The sequence below is a fragment of the Somniosus microcephalus genome, chromosome 5 (assembly GCF_052327205.1).
Source record: "Somniosus microcephalus isolate GS21.2 chromosome 5, FLI_Smic_1.0, whole genome shotgun sequence".
Classification (NCBI taxonomy): Eukaryota; Metazoa; Chordata; class Chondrichthyes; order Squaliformes; family Somniosidae; genus Somniosus; species Somniosus microcephalus.
In genome coordinates, this window is record NC_140991.1 from 81,239,648 (window position 1) to 81,255,148 (window position 15,501).

A 15,501-nucleotide genomic window follows, 5' to 3' on the forward strand; every position below is an offset into this window, starting at 1 on the left:
GTGTATTACTCAACGACCTCTTCATTACAGGAACGATGGGTGTAGCCCACTCGCTCCAGTCCACTTTGGACAGTACTCCTGAACGTTCCAACCCTTCCAGCTCTGCTTCAACAGCTGGTCTGATCGCATAAGGCACTGGTCTAGCCTTCAGAAACTTTGGGCTTGCATTTTCCTCTATTTTAATCGTTGCTGTTATTCCTTTTAGTGTTGCTAGTCCCTCCTGGAACACTTCTTTTGCGTCAGTTAGCATTTTTGACAGTCGTCCAGGTGTGATGTTGTCATCCTTTTTGGCCTCAACCTTCAGTGCCTGTATGGAATGCCAATCTAATTGTACCTTCCGGATCCATTCACGTCCTAGCAGTGGTGGTCCTCCATTTGGCAATGCATATATATCCATTTTAGGTATTTCCTGGCCTTTATATGTCACTTTCACCCTTATTTTTCCTTTGGGGTAGACTTTTTGCCCCGTATACGTCTTCAAGACAATCTCTGTAGCTTTCAAGGGTATGTGTGAAAATAGCCGCTTGTAGTCTCTTTGATTTATGACTGTTAGAGCTGACCCTATGTCCAATTCCATTTCCACTTGGGCTCCGTCTATCTTGAGTGTAACCCAGATAGTCTGGTGATCCTCCATTTCGGTTACCTTATGTAGTTTCAGACAACCCAGCTCCTTGCTTCTGGAGTCTGTGTCACTTTTCTGTTTGTCTGAACCACTGTCCATCACCTGGTGTACCTTTTTGTACTTCTCCTGTGGAGATTTCTTACTGTTGGTTTTCTTCCCAGACCTGCAGACTCTTGCTATGTGTCCTGCTTTCCCACACTGTCTGCACACTTGGTCCTTGAACCAACAATCTTTCTGGTCATGTGTTGTTCTGCCGCAACAATAGCACTCTCTGTTCCATAGGGCATTTCATTGGTGCCATATTCTTGCAGTCGCCGTTGTATCTCTGCAGCGCCCCTTGCGGCTGCTTCGTGTGATACTGCCATACTGAAAGCTTTGTCCAGCGTAAGGTCCTTTTCTGATAGAAGCCGTTTCTGGGTTCCTTCACTTTGTAGCCCACACACAAACTTGTCCCTTAACGTGTCTGCTAGTCCCGCTCCAAACTGGCAGTGTTTCGATAGCTTGTGCAGTTCCGTTAGGTACTCAGCATTGCTTTCGTCTTTGTGTTGGTTCCTTTTATGGAACTTAAATTGTTCTGCTATCAGCAGCGGTGTGGGGTTTAAGTGGTCCTGTAGGATTTCTACTATGCTTTCAAAATTCTTGTTTACCGGCTTCTCTGGGGTTATTAGATTTCACAGTAACCCATAAGTTTTTGCACCCATGGAATTTAACAGAACCAGTGCTTTATTAGCATTTGGCACTTCATTCGCCCTGCAGTACACCTCAATACGTTCCACATATGTCGCCCAATCTTCGACTTCATTGTCGAACGTAGAGATACTGCCACTCTTCGGCATCCCTGGGTGTGCGTTAGCTATCACAAATGGCACCTCCCGCGCTTCCCCTTCTTCTCCGCTGGCACAAAATGGCGTCTCCTGCGCTTTCCTTCCTTCCCGCGCTCGCCCTTCTTCTCCGCTGCGGCTTCTAAAAGTGGCGTCTCCCGCGCTCTTCCTTCTTCTCCGCGGCTCAGTGGCATCTCCCGCACTCTCCCTTCTCCGCGGCTCAATGGCGCCTCCCGCTCTCTTCCTTCTCCGCAGCTCAATGGCGTCTCCCCTTTCTTCGCCCCGCGGACCCTGTTCAGCCCGTGAGCACTGGCTGTGCTCTGCGCATTCTTTTTATATTTTTCGATGCCGCTCTGTCTAGAACCCGGCTTTTTCTTGCCCTCTCTCCGGTTTGTTTTATTTTCCTCGACGCCGCTCGGTGTTCAACCCCCGGCTGCGCCCTACGCTCTTCACCCTCTGTCTTACCCCGTCGATGCTGCTCGGCTCTCTCTCCGCCGTCGGTTGGCTCCAGCCGCCGCTGCTCGGGAAGGGTCTGCGCTGGACCTGTCGTCGGTCTCTTACTGCTCGTTGTGGCTGGGGAACCAAGCCCGGCTCTCCACAGCCTCCCCTGCGAAGTTGGATCTCTGCCTGACTGCTGGGCGGTTGCTCGTGGTTGACGCCCGTGTTCCTGGCCTCGACTATTTTTAAAAATTTTTTTTTTGCAGGTAGATTCGAATCGACACTCGTCGCCACTGTTGGAGCCGTGGTTCAGTGGATATGCTCTTATTAAATAATCACACGGATGCTGTACATTAACAAATAACAGGTCTTTACTGGAGGAGGGTAGTCTCTAGACTGGGGGTACAGAGGCATGCGCAAAGCTTATATACCGGTGTGGTCACTGCCATTACTACAGTGTACAGGAGCTGTAAAAGTAGTTCTGACTTAAAGGCACATACACTACAGTGCGCGCTGGAGAAAGGGCCATAGATAAGGCTAGGAGAGAAGCGGTACAAGAGTTACCGGTCCCCAACACAGTGACGGGTGTGAGGTCGTTTCTAGGGCTAACCGGGTACTGTAGAGATTTTATTGAGGACTATGCAGCCACAGCGGCCCCTCTGCTCCGACTCCTACACAAGGGAGTGGAGTGGCTTTGGGATGAGAGTTGCCAGGCAGCACTTGTCAGGCTCAAGAAAGACTTGCAGACCGCGCCAGCTCTAGGGGCCATAGATGGGGGGAAAGAGTTTTTCCTGAAGGTAGTAGCCAGCGGGGACAGCCTGAGTGCTGTGCTGCTCCAAGAGCAGCACGGCAGGCTGAGGCCGGTGGTCTACTCCTCCAGGATACTCACGGATGTGGAGAGGAGCTACTCCAACTGTGAGCGGCATCTCTTGGCCACACATTGGGCTGTGAAGAGATCACTGATCTTCACAGGCACCTCTCCCATCACCCTCCTCACCCATCACACACTCACACAGATGCTTCTGGATGGGAGGATCAAGGATGGAACAGTGAGCAGTGCCCGCATTGCCCACTGGACCTTGCTCCTCTCGCAGATGGATCTTAAAGTGAAGGGTCTCTGTGAGCCAAAGCTCGCAGCCAACCTGGTATATCCTGGAACAGCCCACCAGTGTTCCATAGAAGGGGTTTGGGATATGAACATAGGTTTACGGGCTGGGATACATCCCACAGGCCGCAACATCTATGTAGACAGTTGCAGCACGGTATCTGCTGGCGAGCGTCTCACGGGGTGTGGAGTTTACGACCCAGCGGCAAACATTGCCCTGGCGATTAAGCTCCCCAGCACCATGAGAGCCCAGCAGGCTGAGCTGTCCGCGGTAGTGTACGTCGTTACACACCCCGAAATCTTCCCCACCCCCTACACGATTTGCTCGGACAGCATGTTCACGTGCAATTTGTGTACGGAGTACCTGGCCATCTGGTCCTGCCGCGGATACACCTCCGCCGACGGGAGACCCCTCACAGTAAAATCCCTGCTGGAAAAGATCCTGGCCGCAGTGGGGGAGGAAGGGGAGGTCTTCATCCACAAGATGAAGGCCCATTCCTCCACAGAACCCCGCGGCCAAGGCAACCAGCAGGCTGATTTGCTCGCCAAGGAGGGTGCCCGCACAGGCACTTTCTGGGACCCATTTGGGTCCAGACCCATGGCGGCAGTCAGAGGTAGGGACGGGACCCAAGGGAGTGCAAGGATGGCATTAGCCCCGGACCTTAAGACGGGCCAAGCCCAAGACCCCGTCCTCAAAGCAGTCCTCAGTGCAGTGACTGAGGGAAAAAGGGTAGAGGGTCCGTACGGCACAGCAACCCTCTCCGTAAAAGAGGGCATGCTGTTCCGGGGGGAACAGTGGGTTGTGCCGCAGCAACACCAGAGGGAATTCCTTCAACTGGCCCATGAGGGTCCAGGAGCGGGACACCCCGGGCCTGAGACCACCTGGCAACAGGTGGAACAGGCGGGATGGTGGCCGGGACTCAGGGAAGGTGTCCGCGAGTTCTGTGCAGGCTGTCTTGTGTGTGCTGCTAATAACCCTGACCTCCACAAAAGGAAGGTACCCATGGGACACGTCAGGAGGGTAGAGGGACCATGGCAGTCGATACAAGTCAACTACATCGGACCCCTGCCCACCGCCCAGGGAGGCTATAAGTACTGCCTAGTCCTGGTGGATGTGTTCACCAAATGGGTAGAGGCCTTTCCCTGTAGAACAGCCACAGCTCTGGGTACTGCCAGGATCCTGGTCCGGGAAGTGTTCTCGCGGTGGGGACTACCCCAGTATGTGGAGTCCGATCAAGGGAGTCATTTCACTGGACAGGTGATGCAGAATACCTTTATGCTGCTAGGCATCGAGGGGAAATGGCACGTGGCCCACAACCCGTAGTCATCAGGGATTGTGGAGAGAATGAATAGGACCCTAAAGGAAAGATTGAGGAAGGAAACGGTGGACTCGCCCCGTAAATGGGCCGAGGTCCTACCGTTGGTTCTAATGGGGATCTGGGCCAGCCTGTCTAAAAGCACGGGGTACTCCCCGTACAAGCTAATGACCGGCAGGGTTATGCGGACCCCCACCCATGTACTAGCCCCAGTGCTCACAGAGGGTCAGCTCGGAGGTAAACCAGGACAGGTTCGCCCGAAACCTCTTTGAGCACCTTAAGCAGGTCCACGAGCAGGCGGCTGGGAACATGGGAAAGCAGCATTGGAGTAACCGATTGCTGCTCAAACCCCGAAAGCACCACGAGTGGGAGGTAGGAGATCAGGTCATGGTGAGGAACTATGCCCAAATAGGGAGTTTGGAACCATTATACATGGGGCCCTACAGCATTGTAGACAAAGCTGGTATACGCCGTTAAGATGCCTCAGCACACAAAATGGTTTCACATTAATCAGTGCAAACTGTTTAAACCTGAAAGGAGAAAACAGCCAGTTGGGGAAAGGTCTCGGGATAAAAATCCTCAGCCTGCAGCAGGAGCGAGTTCACAGACTGCACAGGCAGGCGCTGTGGCTTGCTTAAAGGGATGGGCCATCCTGCCCACCGATTGGGACACTCCCCCGCTCTTCTGGGACCCAGATGAGGAGGGACCCGAGGGCGAAAACCCCGCCCCTAACCCAGGTGTAGAGGAGGAGGGACCCGAGGGCGAAAACCCCGTCCCTAACCCAGGTGTAGAGGAGGAGGGACCTGAGGTCGAAAACCCCGCCCCGACCCAGCTTTGGGACCTGGGGGCGGAGACTCTCAGCTTGCAGCAACAGGCTGCGAAGAGTTACCTGCCCCTAGCCCAGGTTCGGGAGAGGTAAAGCCTGAGGGAGCAGCGGTTCGGGTTAAAGGCCCATCAGCCAAGAAAGCCCCACCCACCAAAGTCCCTAGAGGGTCCCCGCGGATGCCCAAGCCGAGAAAGCCATGGTCACCAGCTCCCCAGTTACCAAGAGCCGCCCCTCGAGTTAGGGGGAGGCCCGAGGGCAGAGGTCCCCAGCCAGCAGCCACGGGCGGCGAGGGACCAACAGTGCAGGACGGTGCGGCCACGCCGGAGGAAGCGGTGTGCTGCAGTCCAACCAGGAATTAGCCTGGCCGCCCGGAGACGGGCGGCGGATGTATATAGTTTAGTGAACTCAAGAGGTGAGGTGAGGTGAGAGTGACTGCCCTTGACATCAAGGCAGCATTTGATTGAGTGTGGCATCAAGGAGCCCTAGCAAAACTGAAGCCAATGGGAATCAAGGGGAAAACTCTCCATTGGTTGGAATCATACCTAGCACAAAGGAAGTTGGCTGTGGTTGTTGGAGGTCATTCATCTCAATCACATGACATCACTGCAGGAGTTCCTCAGGGCAGTGTCCTAGGCCCAACCATCTTCAGCTGTTTCATCAATGACCTTCCCTCCATCATAAGGTCAGAAGTGGGGATGTTCGCTGATGATTGCACACTGTTCAGCACCATTTGAGACTCGTCAGATACTGACGCAGTCCGTGTCCATATGCAGCAAGACCTGGACAACATTCAGACTTGGGATGGCAAGTAACATTCACACCACACAAGTGCCAGGCAATGACCATCTCCAAAAAGCGAGACTCTAACCATCTCCCCTTGACATTCAATGGCATTACCATCGCTGAATCCCCCATTATCAACATCCTGGGGGTTACCATTGATCAGAAACTGAACTGGACCAGCCATATAAATACTGTGGCTACAAGAGCAGGCCAGAGGCTGGGAATTCTGCGGTGAGTGTCTCACCTCCTGACTCCCCAAAGCCTTTCCACCATCTACAAGGCACAAGTCAGGAGTGTGATGGAATACTCTCCACTTGCCTGGATGAGTGCAGCTCCAACAACACTCAAGAAGCTCGACACCATTCAGGATAAAGCAGCCCACTTGATTGGCACGCCATCCACCACCTCCAACATTCACTCCCTCCACCACCGGCGCACTGTGGCTGCAGTGTGTACCATCTACAAGATGCACTGCAGCAACTCGCCAAAGCTCCTTCAACAGCACCTTCCAAACCCGCGACCTCTACCACTTAGAAGGACAAGGGCAGCAGACGCAGGGGAACATCACCACCTACAAGTTCCCCTCCAAGCCACACACCATCCTGACTTGGACCTGTATCGCTGTTCCTTCACTGTCGCTGGGCCAAAATCCTGGAACTCCCTTCCTAACAGCATTGTGGGTGTACCTACACCATATGGACTGCAGCGGTTCAAGAAGGCAGCTCACCACCATCTTCTCAAGGGCAATTAGGGATGGGCACTAAATGCAGGCCTAGCCAGCCAGCGACGCCCACATCCCATCAATGAATTAAAAAAAAGGTAATGTATGTTGATATTTTTAAGTTAGGTATTTAGCTTAAGTTTGGGTGTTTTAGCTTAAGTTAAAGTAAGGTGATGGGTAGTTTTAATTAAGTAGTAATCTGCTAAGAGTGTGTGTATTTGAGTCGAGGTCGCGGGACCCGACTATGCTTCACCCAGGCCAGAGAATCTCTTGGGGAGCTGGCTGCATGTTTTTGTATCTGTTGCAGAAAGACTTTCAGGATGAAGGGGATCGTAATCCTACTCGCCCTGATGGGACTGAGCCTGGGAAAGAGGGGCGACGTAGAGGACTCTCACATCTACGGGTGCTCAGGGGATAGAGCGCCGATAGCAACCGACGGAAGCGGCGAACGGGATGCAGAGGAGACCGCCGTCTACGTCCACGAGGGAAGGTGTCCAGGGTGGCTGGGGTCCAATTCGTCCCAGTACTCCAGCCAGACTGGGTTCACGTACGGGGAGGCCTCCCTCCTGTGCCCCAGGGTACGGGCCATTACCACAAGGGTCAGCGTCATCGTAGGGAAGTGTGTATGTTTAACGTGCAAGGGACACATTCCTCTGGATAGGTGGTGGTGGCTCAGAAAGGTATGCAAAGGCATGAGGACCCCCGCAGTCGAGTGGGAACGGTTGGGGAACAATACCCATCGGACGATTACAGGGACAAGTGGTGGGAACCGGATCAAGGGATTTACATCTGTATGTGGGGGTCAGAGAAGGTCTGCCCCTCAGGCATATCCATTATTTTCCACCGACAGTGGCAAGACACCGGGGAGGGGATGAAGTGGGATACCAGCCTGAAGGCGTGCGCAACCCATTCTCCCCGATCCCAGTCAATGCCACTGAGCTTGTTACCCGCCCCCGAAAGCCCCTGCCCACAGCACAGGCGGCGAGGTTACCCAGGGAAGGGTGCCCCACCACCACCAAGGGACCAGGGAATGGGTTTGTACTAGTGCCTACCGACCAGATGCTGTACCGGGGGTACACTACGCGGTAGCCTCCGTGATTTTAAATCTCACCGAGGTACATTTGCCGGAGTGGTGCCCCAAAGAAACAGAGCAGCTATACCAGGCCCTATTAAAGGACATGTTCAAGAAGTTTTATGAGTTCGATTTCGCCAATGTTGACAAAACCGAACTGTACACCACACACCGTGAGTTTTTGGGTAACGCAGGGAGACAAAGAAGGGGAGTATGGAATGATGTTTTTACTGCGTTTAATACTGGGTCCTCTGTCATCAACAGTTTGGATGACATAGAGCTGCAGACACAGATAAACGGTTTAAAAACACAGTTAAGGAAGATATTAATGGATGAGAACAAGGTAGTGGGCTCGGAGTTACATGAGGACCAGGCCATGACAGTCCATTTAAAAGAGATTATAGCGGAGTTGGAGAAGCACGCAAAGACGGTAAATGTCCTCATAAGGGAGGACAGAAACGCTTCTGACCAGGCTGCGCAGAACGAGGTGTGCGTGCTGTATGGGGCGTGGTTGCTGGGCGAGGGCCGCAGTAATCTGGAGGATTTAAAACTGGGTTTAGTCCCCTCCTGGATCAGCAACAAGCACCTCGCAGCCCTCCATCCGTTTGAGAATGCATGAAGCCCGTGCCAACTCCGGCTAGCTTCCGAAGCCTACCCAGTCCCAGTGGATTGTGGGCAGTCCAACCACACGATCATGGGAATAGTAGTTAGGATGCCAGTCATGGGTAGGACAGCCCGACCCGCACTGGTATACAGGGTTGAGAACATTGGAGTCATTCAAGGGGGTGCGCTCATTTGTTTCACAGCAGTCCCGCCTTACGTCATAAGGTGGGAGCACGCTATGACAGGTACTGACCTCTCAGGTTGCCAGAGCCGGGGAGCACACATAATCTTGTGTCCCCAGCACTTGAATGCCTATTCAAAACCACAGTGCGGGTTCAGAGCTGCTGGCGCGAAGCCTATAAATTGTACCATGGAGTTGCAGGTAGCATATATAGGAGGTGGGACATATTGTGTCACCACAGGCGCGCCCCACTACCAGCATGGACAGCATAGCTGGTGTCCGGTAAGTGACAGCAGTTTCTGCTTTAAACCCAAGGCAGAAGTTCAAGTGGCCCAGGAACGAATTGTCCCCATTCCTGAACCCTCCACTGTTCACCTCACTGTGAAGGAGAATTTTACCAATTTACAGAAGTACGTAGCGCACTTCGGCTATGAAATTCCACCTTTCCCAGAACACCTTACCAAAATACTCAAAGCCGTTATAGTTTCGCAGAAACATTTTTACACTCTAGAGCAGAAAACAGTAGAGATAGGGGCTAAGATATTGGATATTGTGATTCCACCCTGGTGGGACATTTTCAATAACATAGAGGTCCCTTCGTGGATCAGACTGGCTTCCCACATTCTCGTGGTTTGCCAGTTAGGGATAGTGTTGTATCTAGTCTGCATTCAGTGCAAGGGAAAAGGCCAGATGCTAGAATTCCGAAACCAGAGGATCTGGAAGGAACATTATGTGAAGGTGGAGGGAGATACACCTGTTTGAGTTTTGTATTTTTGATTAAAGATTGTTTTTTTTTGTGTTTGTTGTTTTTAATAAAGATTTTGCGACGCGTTGTTAATAAAGATGTATGTGTACCAAGTGGTGCAGGGGTGTTGGACCCCCTCCATGCTTGGATGTGTGTAAATGACTGTAGTTATTCTAAGTATGCTTATGTACACTACATTTTCGCGGAATGGGAAGTGCATGTGTCATGGGTATATTAGATAGGTAATTACAGGGGAAGGTTGACTATGGAGGGTCAGAAATTTTGCTCACCTTGTAAGGATGATACTTCAAGCAAGTTTTAGTATCACAGGGGGGAGTGTAAGATCCGCAAAATTCCCACATTCCCCCAAGGTTATTAATAAAAGGGACCCTGTATGGACAATTTAAAAGGGGTACCCAAAAGATGGTGTCCGCACCTCGTGACCGAAAGCCTGTAAGATTTTAAAAGCTTGGACTCTGCAGCACCAAGCAGGCAGTTTGGGAAATCGAAACTTAAAATGCATTTTTGTGAAAGGGACTTTGTGTTTGAAAAGCCAGACAGCTAGGCAAACATTGAATATGCATTGCGTCAGGTCCAAACAGGTCAAACCCAGTTAGGCCTAAGCATAAGGCCATTAGTTTGTCCGCATAAATAATCGGAAACAGCTTAAGGAAGCCACCAAGGCTGGACAGGCCGATTAAGACGCATTAATGACAATACAACTCGGACATTGGGCCATCAGGTGCGATAAACGGCCATTTAAAGCCAGTTAGTTTAGATTGATATAATCATTTAAAGCAGCCCGCCAAAAGTTAAACAATGGACTGACCTGATTTGGCGCGCAGATAAGGGCCATCAGAAGGAGTATAATTGTAGGTCCTGTAGGATTCGCAAAATTGGACTTTGTATTAATAAGGGTCAAATGGCAGAAGAGGCCATGATTTTAAAGACTGTTTTAAAAGAAGCCCAGAAAAAGGGGCATACAAAATGGCCACCATACCATGTGACCAGCTTATTGGGACACTTTAAAATGGTTCCTGCGCAACCTCAGACGGCTTTGTGGATTCAACCCACAGTAAGTTCTGGAAGCCGTTTCTGAGAGAACGAAACCAGACCCACACTTATGCATATGGATTAGATGCAGATCCAGTCAAGATCGGCCTGGAGACAGAGGCCATCTAAATGTTGACCCAGACAAAAGGGGACAATTTCATATTCATGAGAACAGCACCCAGGACTAGATAACGAGATCAGCAGGACATTAAAAACAATGAAGGTCATTCCAGACCAGAGATGGGCCTTTACCGGCCGTTTAAAACATTTTAAAATATAATAACTACCCCGCTGTGCTCCCAGCCCGCCAAAAGTTAAACAAAGACTAACCTGATTTTGGGCAGGAGACGGAAGTTTCTGAAAGAAAGGTATATCTGGAAGACTTTTCGGCAGTTGGACACACACAGTTTTGAATCCGGACACTCAGAAGAAGAAGCAGGCACTCGGAGGAGGAAGAAGAACCAAGCCAACATCGAGAAGGCCGTCTCGAAGCCGGCGTCCCGCCCCGGGGAAACACATCGGGAGATCATCGACCATCCCCAGGCCGTTGCCGGAACGAGAGGCCATCAACCCAACTTGGGAGAAGAAACAAAAAATAAAAACCCCAAGAAAAGAAACCTTCCAGCCACCCCGGTTGGAAGGAGAAGAGATAAAAACAAACTGAAGAAGCGATGTGAGCCAGCCCAAGGCTCCTCTGACCAGGGTCGAGCCGATGATCCTCAACCCCGCCAACATCCAGGCCCACCGGTGTCCAGCCGCCCCCGACCCCCACCTCAGGAGAGAGGTGTGGCGCAGCTCGCAGGGGCTCCACGATCCACGTGGAGACGAAACGCCTGAAAGGACCAAACACAGACTCGATTTCAAAACCTTGCACTCCCTAGTGGGATTGGTGAGCGTGTTTCTGGCCCTTCACAATCAGATCTAGATAGGTTTAATAAGGGGGTGGATTTAAGGGTACAATTAACATGAGTTGTTGTCCCTCGATGTTCCGTGTGTTTCCTTATTTCAGGATGATCTTTGTAGAGTATATGATGCCTGTATTTGCTTTAGTTAATACTGTGTCATTATGATTTGTTTTGTGTTTTTTTTCCCCTCCCATGTACTCTCTTATCTGCTTGCATTTGATTTGATATTTTTCCTTATGCAATAAAATTTCATTTTGTTTCATCAAACTTGGTCTACAAGAGTTTTCTCTACATTGTAGTTCCTGCCCCTAAGTCCAAAGTATAGAATCTAAGGGGCGAGTGGGTCGAACCACTCAAGGTTTTACTGTGCAAGAGAGAGAGGCCTCTAGAGAGAGAAACCTCAGGGAAATCTCTCAGGAAAACCCCTTACAGTCCTCAGTAGCAATCACTCTCTTGCATCACTCTCTTGACTCTGACCTCTTGTCTGGCCTTGGGCTGCTGCCGCCCATACTCGTGCCCTGGCCTCGTGGCGGGTTCTCTTCTCGCTCCCCGCATTGGGTTGAAATAGCCAAGGACATCCATACCAATCGCCGGAGGGGAACGAGACCCGAGTCCAAAGTCACCCAGGACACATGGGCCACGAAACGAGACGAAGAAGAAGGTGAAGACCCAACAAGAGCAGAGAAGGGCAGCAGAAGACGCATTGGTAAAGACCGAGCGCCTAGCTATAAGCTGGCGCTTGGGGAAGAAAGTATATGTATGGACAGTGAGAACATGCTGGCGTTTGACGCTTGGGTAGCAAAATCAAACCAGCAGTGAAGACCGCCAACCGCCCCGTCACCGCCGACGACCGCCCGAGGGAGAAGAAGAAGAGAATCCATCGCGATGAGACGATGACGGTAGCTGAGGAGAGGAAAGGTATGTCGCAGCAACAGCTCCAGCACCGCACCCTGAGACCACGTGGCGACGGAGTACCCCAAAGATCAGGAGACCATACCTCAAAACTCGCAACTGTTAAAGCAACAAGCTTTGGATTGGTGAGCATGAATTCCTGGCCCCTCATAGCTTAATCTAGATAGGTATAGGGGGTGGGATAAGGATAAGGGGATTGCTAATGTAGTTTGTTTTTCCCTCGATGTGCCGTGTGTTCCCCATTCCCTATATAAGTATAGTTATTTGTTTGTGCCTGTAATTGTTTACCAGTAATTTCTCATAAGACTGTGTTTTATTTCTGTTTTAATAAAATCTTGGTTTTCTTACACCAAACCACGTGTCTACTCGATTTTTCTGTATCGCCGCCTGCACCTAAGTCCGGTGTCTAGAACCCAGGGACGTGGGAGCGATTCGAACCGCTCACAGGCAGTCAGGGGCATAACTGACTGGGCGCACGTGCCACCCGCCACCCCCTACAGCTGTTGCTAATGAGTCTGCTATTCCCATTTACACCTCTTTTTCTTTTCTTTTATTTGCTTGTCCCATTACCATCCCCTTTTGCCTCGCACCATCATCCCTTTTGTCATTTATCCTCTCCTGCTTTCCACCCTAACACAGACCTTTCCTTTTGTTCTTTCCTTCCCCCTTTCCCTGCCTTTGCACTTGTTTAAAACAGGTTACATCTCTAATTTTTTCCAGTTCTGACCTGTAGCATTAACTCACTTTCTCTCTCCACAGATGCTGCCTGACCTGCTGACCTGCTGAGTATTTCCAGCATTTTTTGTTTTTATTTCAGATTTCCAGCATCCGCAGTATTTTGCTTTTGTATCCACAGTATTCCCTTGGCGCATTTCTAATAGCCTGAATAGTGACTTTCGATTGCAACCTTTTCTAATATTTAAACAGCATGGAAACTAAGTACAATCATTTGAGTTTGGAGTAGGATTTAGAATTAAAGAAAAGAACAGTTTCTCAACACAGTGATTCTCCCCAACACTTTGACAGGTTACTTACTGAGAGTACCCAGCGCAGAGGTCCAATTGCAAATCTGTGACTCCATCATGTGGCTGTATTGCAAAGAACCACCCAGCCAGGAACTTGAAGGTATTTACATTTGTTTGAGTGACTCAATCCTGGTGTAACTTAGTCACTACACACCCTCTTGGCCATATTTAGTTCAATTTTTGCCGAAGATTAGTTTACAATGTCAAATTTTCCTTGAATTTACTGTAGTCTTAATTGGATGCAGAAGTAATTCTTTTCAAAAGATTTTTGTTTTTCAATTCAAACTTACTTTCAGTTCACACAACTTTTCTTTCAGAATTTTATCCAACTAGTAAGAGCTACAATATGAAAATGATTGAAGAGAGTGGAGTGGTAGAAACTCTGGTCATGGGGCTTACCCTGGTTGGAAACCAACTGGAGGTAACGTTACGGATACTCCAGACCTTGCAGTGTCTTTCTGCTTCATCTGGTAGGTGTTTACTGAACTATTTGAAGTAAAGTATATTTCAATTTATAATCTACTTACTCTGATTCCTGTGAACGTCTTTTTAATGATGTCTGCTATGTTATACACTATGCAAAATTATTTGTACTGTAGGAACGGAGGTTCCTATCAAAATGACTGAGTTCGACTCAGGCAATTAAAACAATGAACTTTAATGAAACGAAACAAGTTTAAACTGGAAACTACTAGAACACATCAATAACAGGTCTACTCTCCTTGAGGGCTCCACAAGGACTGATCCTCTGGTCAGAAGACTGACGTCATGACGTCATCATGTTCTTCCCGTCATTGGGGCATCACGTGACTAACGGCATGACGTCATCATGTTGAAACCACGCTGTAAAGGTAACTAGACATTGTACAGTCAAACAGTGTAATTAAAGGTACAGGCACAGACAGTAACTACATTGCTGTTAAAGGAATTATGTACAACCGCTCTGAGTCCTTTGGTGGCTTCACCACAGTGCGGTATTTAATACCAGCTCCTTTTTCAAATTTATTGGACAATATTTATATTTATTACAGCAGTTTTCCTTTACAATACTATTAAATGTAGGCATTGTATTGAGGTATTTATGTCAGAATGCCATTAACATGTCTATGATCGATTGAATATAAAAGCAGATATTGGGCAGACTGTATGGAAAGTAGTTGTTCTCTCCATTTCCTATACGCCACGGACTATTGTGACTTAGTCAATGCAGCTGGGAAAATCTGGATCAACATATATGCAAGAAATGAAGTAATTTTCCAATATTTAAAATTCATATTAAATTTTGGACAATATTTTTACCACTTAATTCCTGAACATGGGTTTCCATGAAAATGACTGCCTTAACACAATGTTTCCATGCGGTAAATTCAGGATAGCCAACATTAAAATTTGGTCAAATATAAATGACTTAAGATTTAACCTTATTTCTTTAAAGCACCTATCAAATATGAAATCCAATATGAGTCTCTTAACTCTGGAAGAAGCCTCTATGTATGGAGAGCATTTGGTTAGACACTAAAAGATCTTGCTTCAGCCTTCCAGGAATGGACGAATCACCAGGAAAATAGCTGTTGCGATTGAGAACCCAGCCATCCATTAGGGAAAAGTGTAATTTCTGTTTCCTCATAAGATAAATATGATGGCATTAACATGATAATTACTATTAGTTAGGGGTATTCAAGATCTTTTCCTGGAATATACCCTTAATACAGCCAAAACATGTTAAGACCAGGATAGAACGATATTGTGATGGAAACCATTCTGATTGATCTTATCAATTCTGTCTCTTACACCAAGATAGGTCAAAACAATAGGTCTAAATTGATTTATGCTAATTGATGTGATCTTATCAGGTTTTGATTGTCCTATGAGGACAGATTGAGTAGACTAGGCCTATATTCTCTAGAGTTTAGAAGAATGAGAGGTGATCTCATTGAAACATACAAAATTCTTACAGGGCTTGACAGGGTAGATGCAGGGAGGATGTTTCCCCTGGCTGGGGAGTCTAGATCCAGGGGTCACAGTCTCAGAATAAGGAGTCGGCCATTTGGGACTGAGATGAGGAGAAATTTCTTCACTCAGAGGATGGTGAATCTTTGGAATTCTCTACCCCAGAGGGCTGTGGAGGCTCAGTCATTGAGTATATTCAAGACAGAGATCAATAGATTTTTAAATATTTAGGGAATCAAGAGATATGGGGATAGTGCAGGAAAGTGGAGATGAGGTAGAAGATCAGCCATGATCTTATTGAATGGCGGAGCAGGCTCAAAGGGCCAAATGGCCTAATCCTGCTCCTATTTCTTATGTTCTTATGTTTTGGCTGTATATTTTGGTAGTACTTATAAAACTGATATATTGCACAATGAAAACAAC

The 15,501-nt window shown here is 48.8% G+C and overlaps 1 protein-coding gene across 7 annotated transcripts in view; it reads left to right on the forward strand.

Annotated features, from left to right (window-relative positions):
- The window catches only part of cfap69 (cilia and flagella associated protein 69), a 224,067-nt gene that overhangs the window by 105,587 nt on the left and 102,979 nt on the right, over positions 1-15,501 (forward strand). For 5 of the 7 annotated variants that reach the window (XM_085987885.1, XM_085987888.1, XM_085987889.1 and 2 more), the window contains 2 exons: positions 13,130-13,228; positions 13,446-13,598. In XM_085987885.1, the coding sequence (XP_085844011.1) occupies positions 13,130-13,228; positions 13,446-13,598 (252 nt within the window). The remainder of the gene's footprint in view (positions 1-13,129; positions 13,229-13,445; positions 13,599-15,501) is intronic. The other 2 variants (XM_085987886.1, XM_085987892.1) reach the window with 1 other exon arrangement.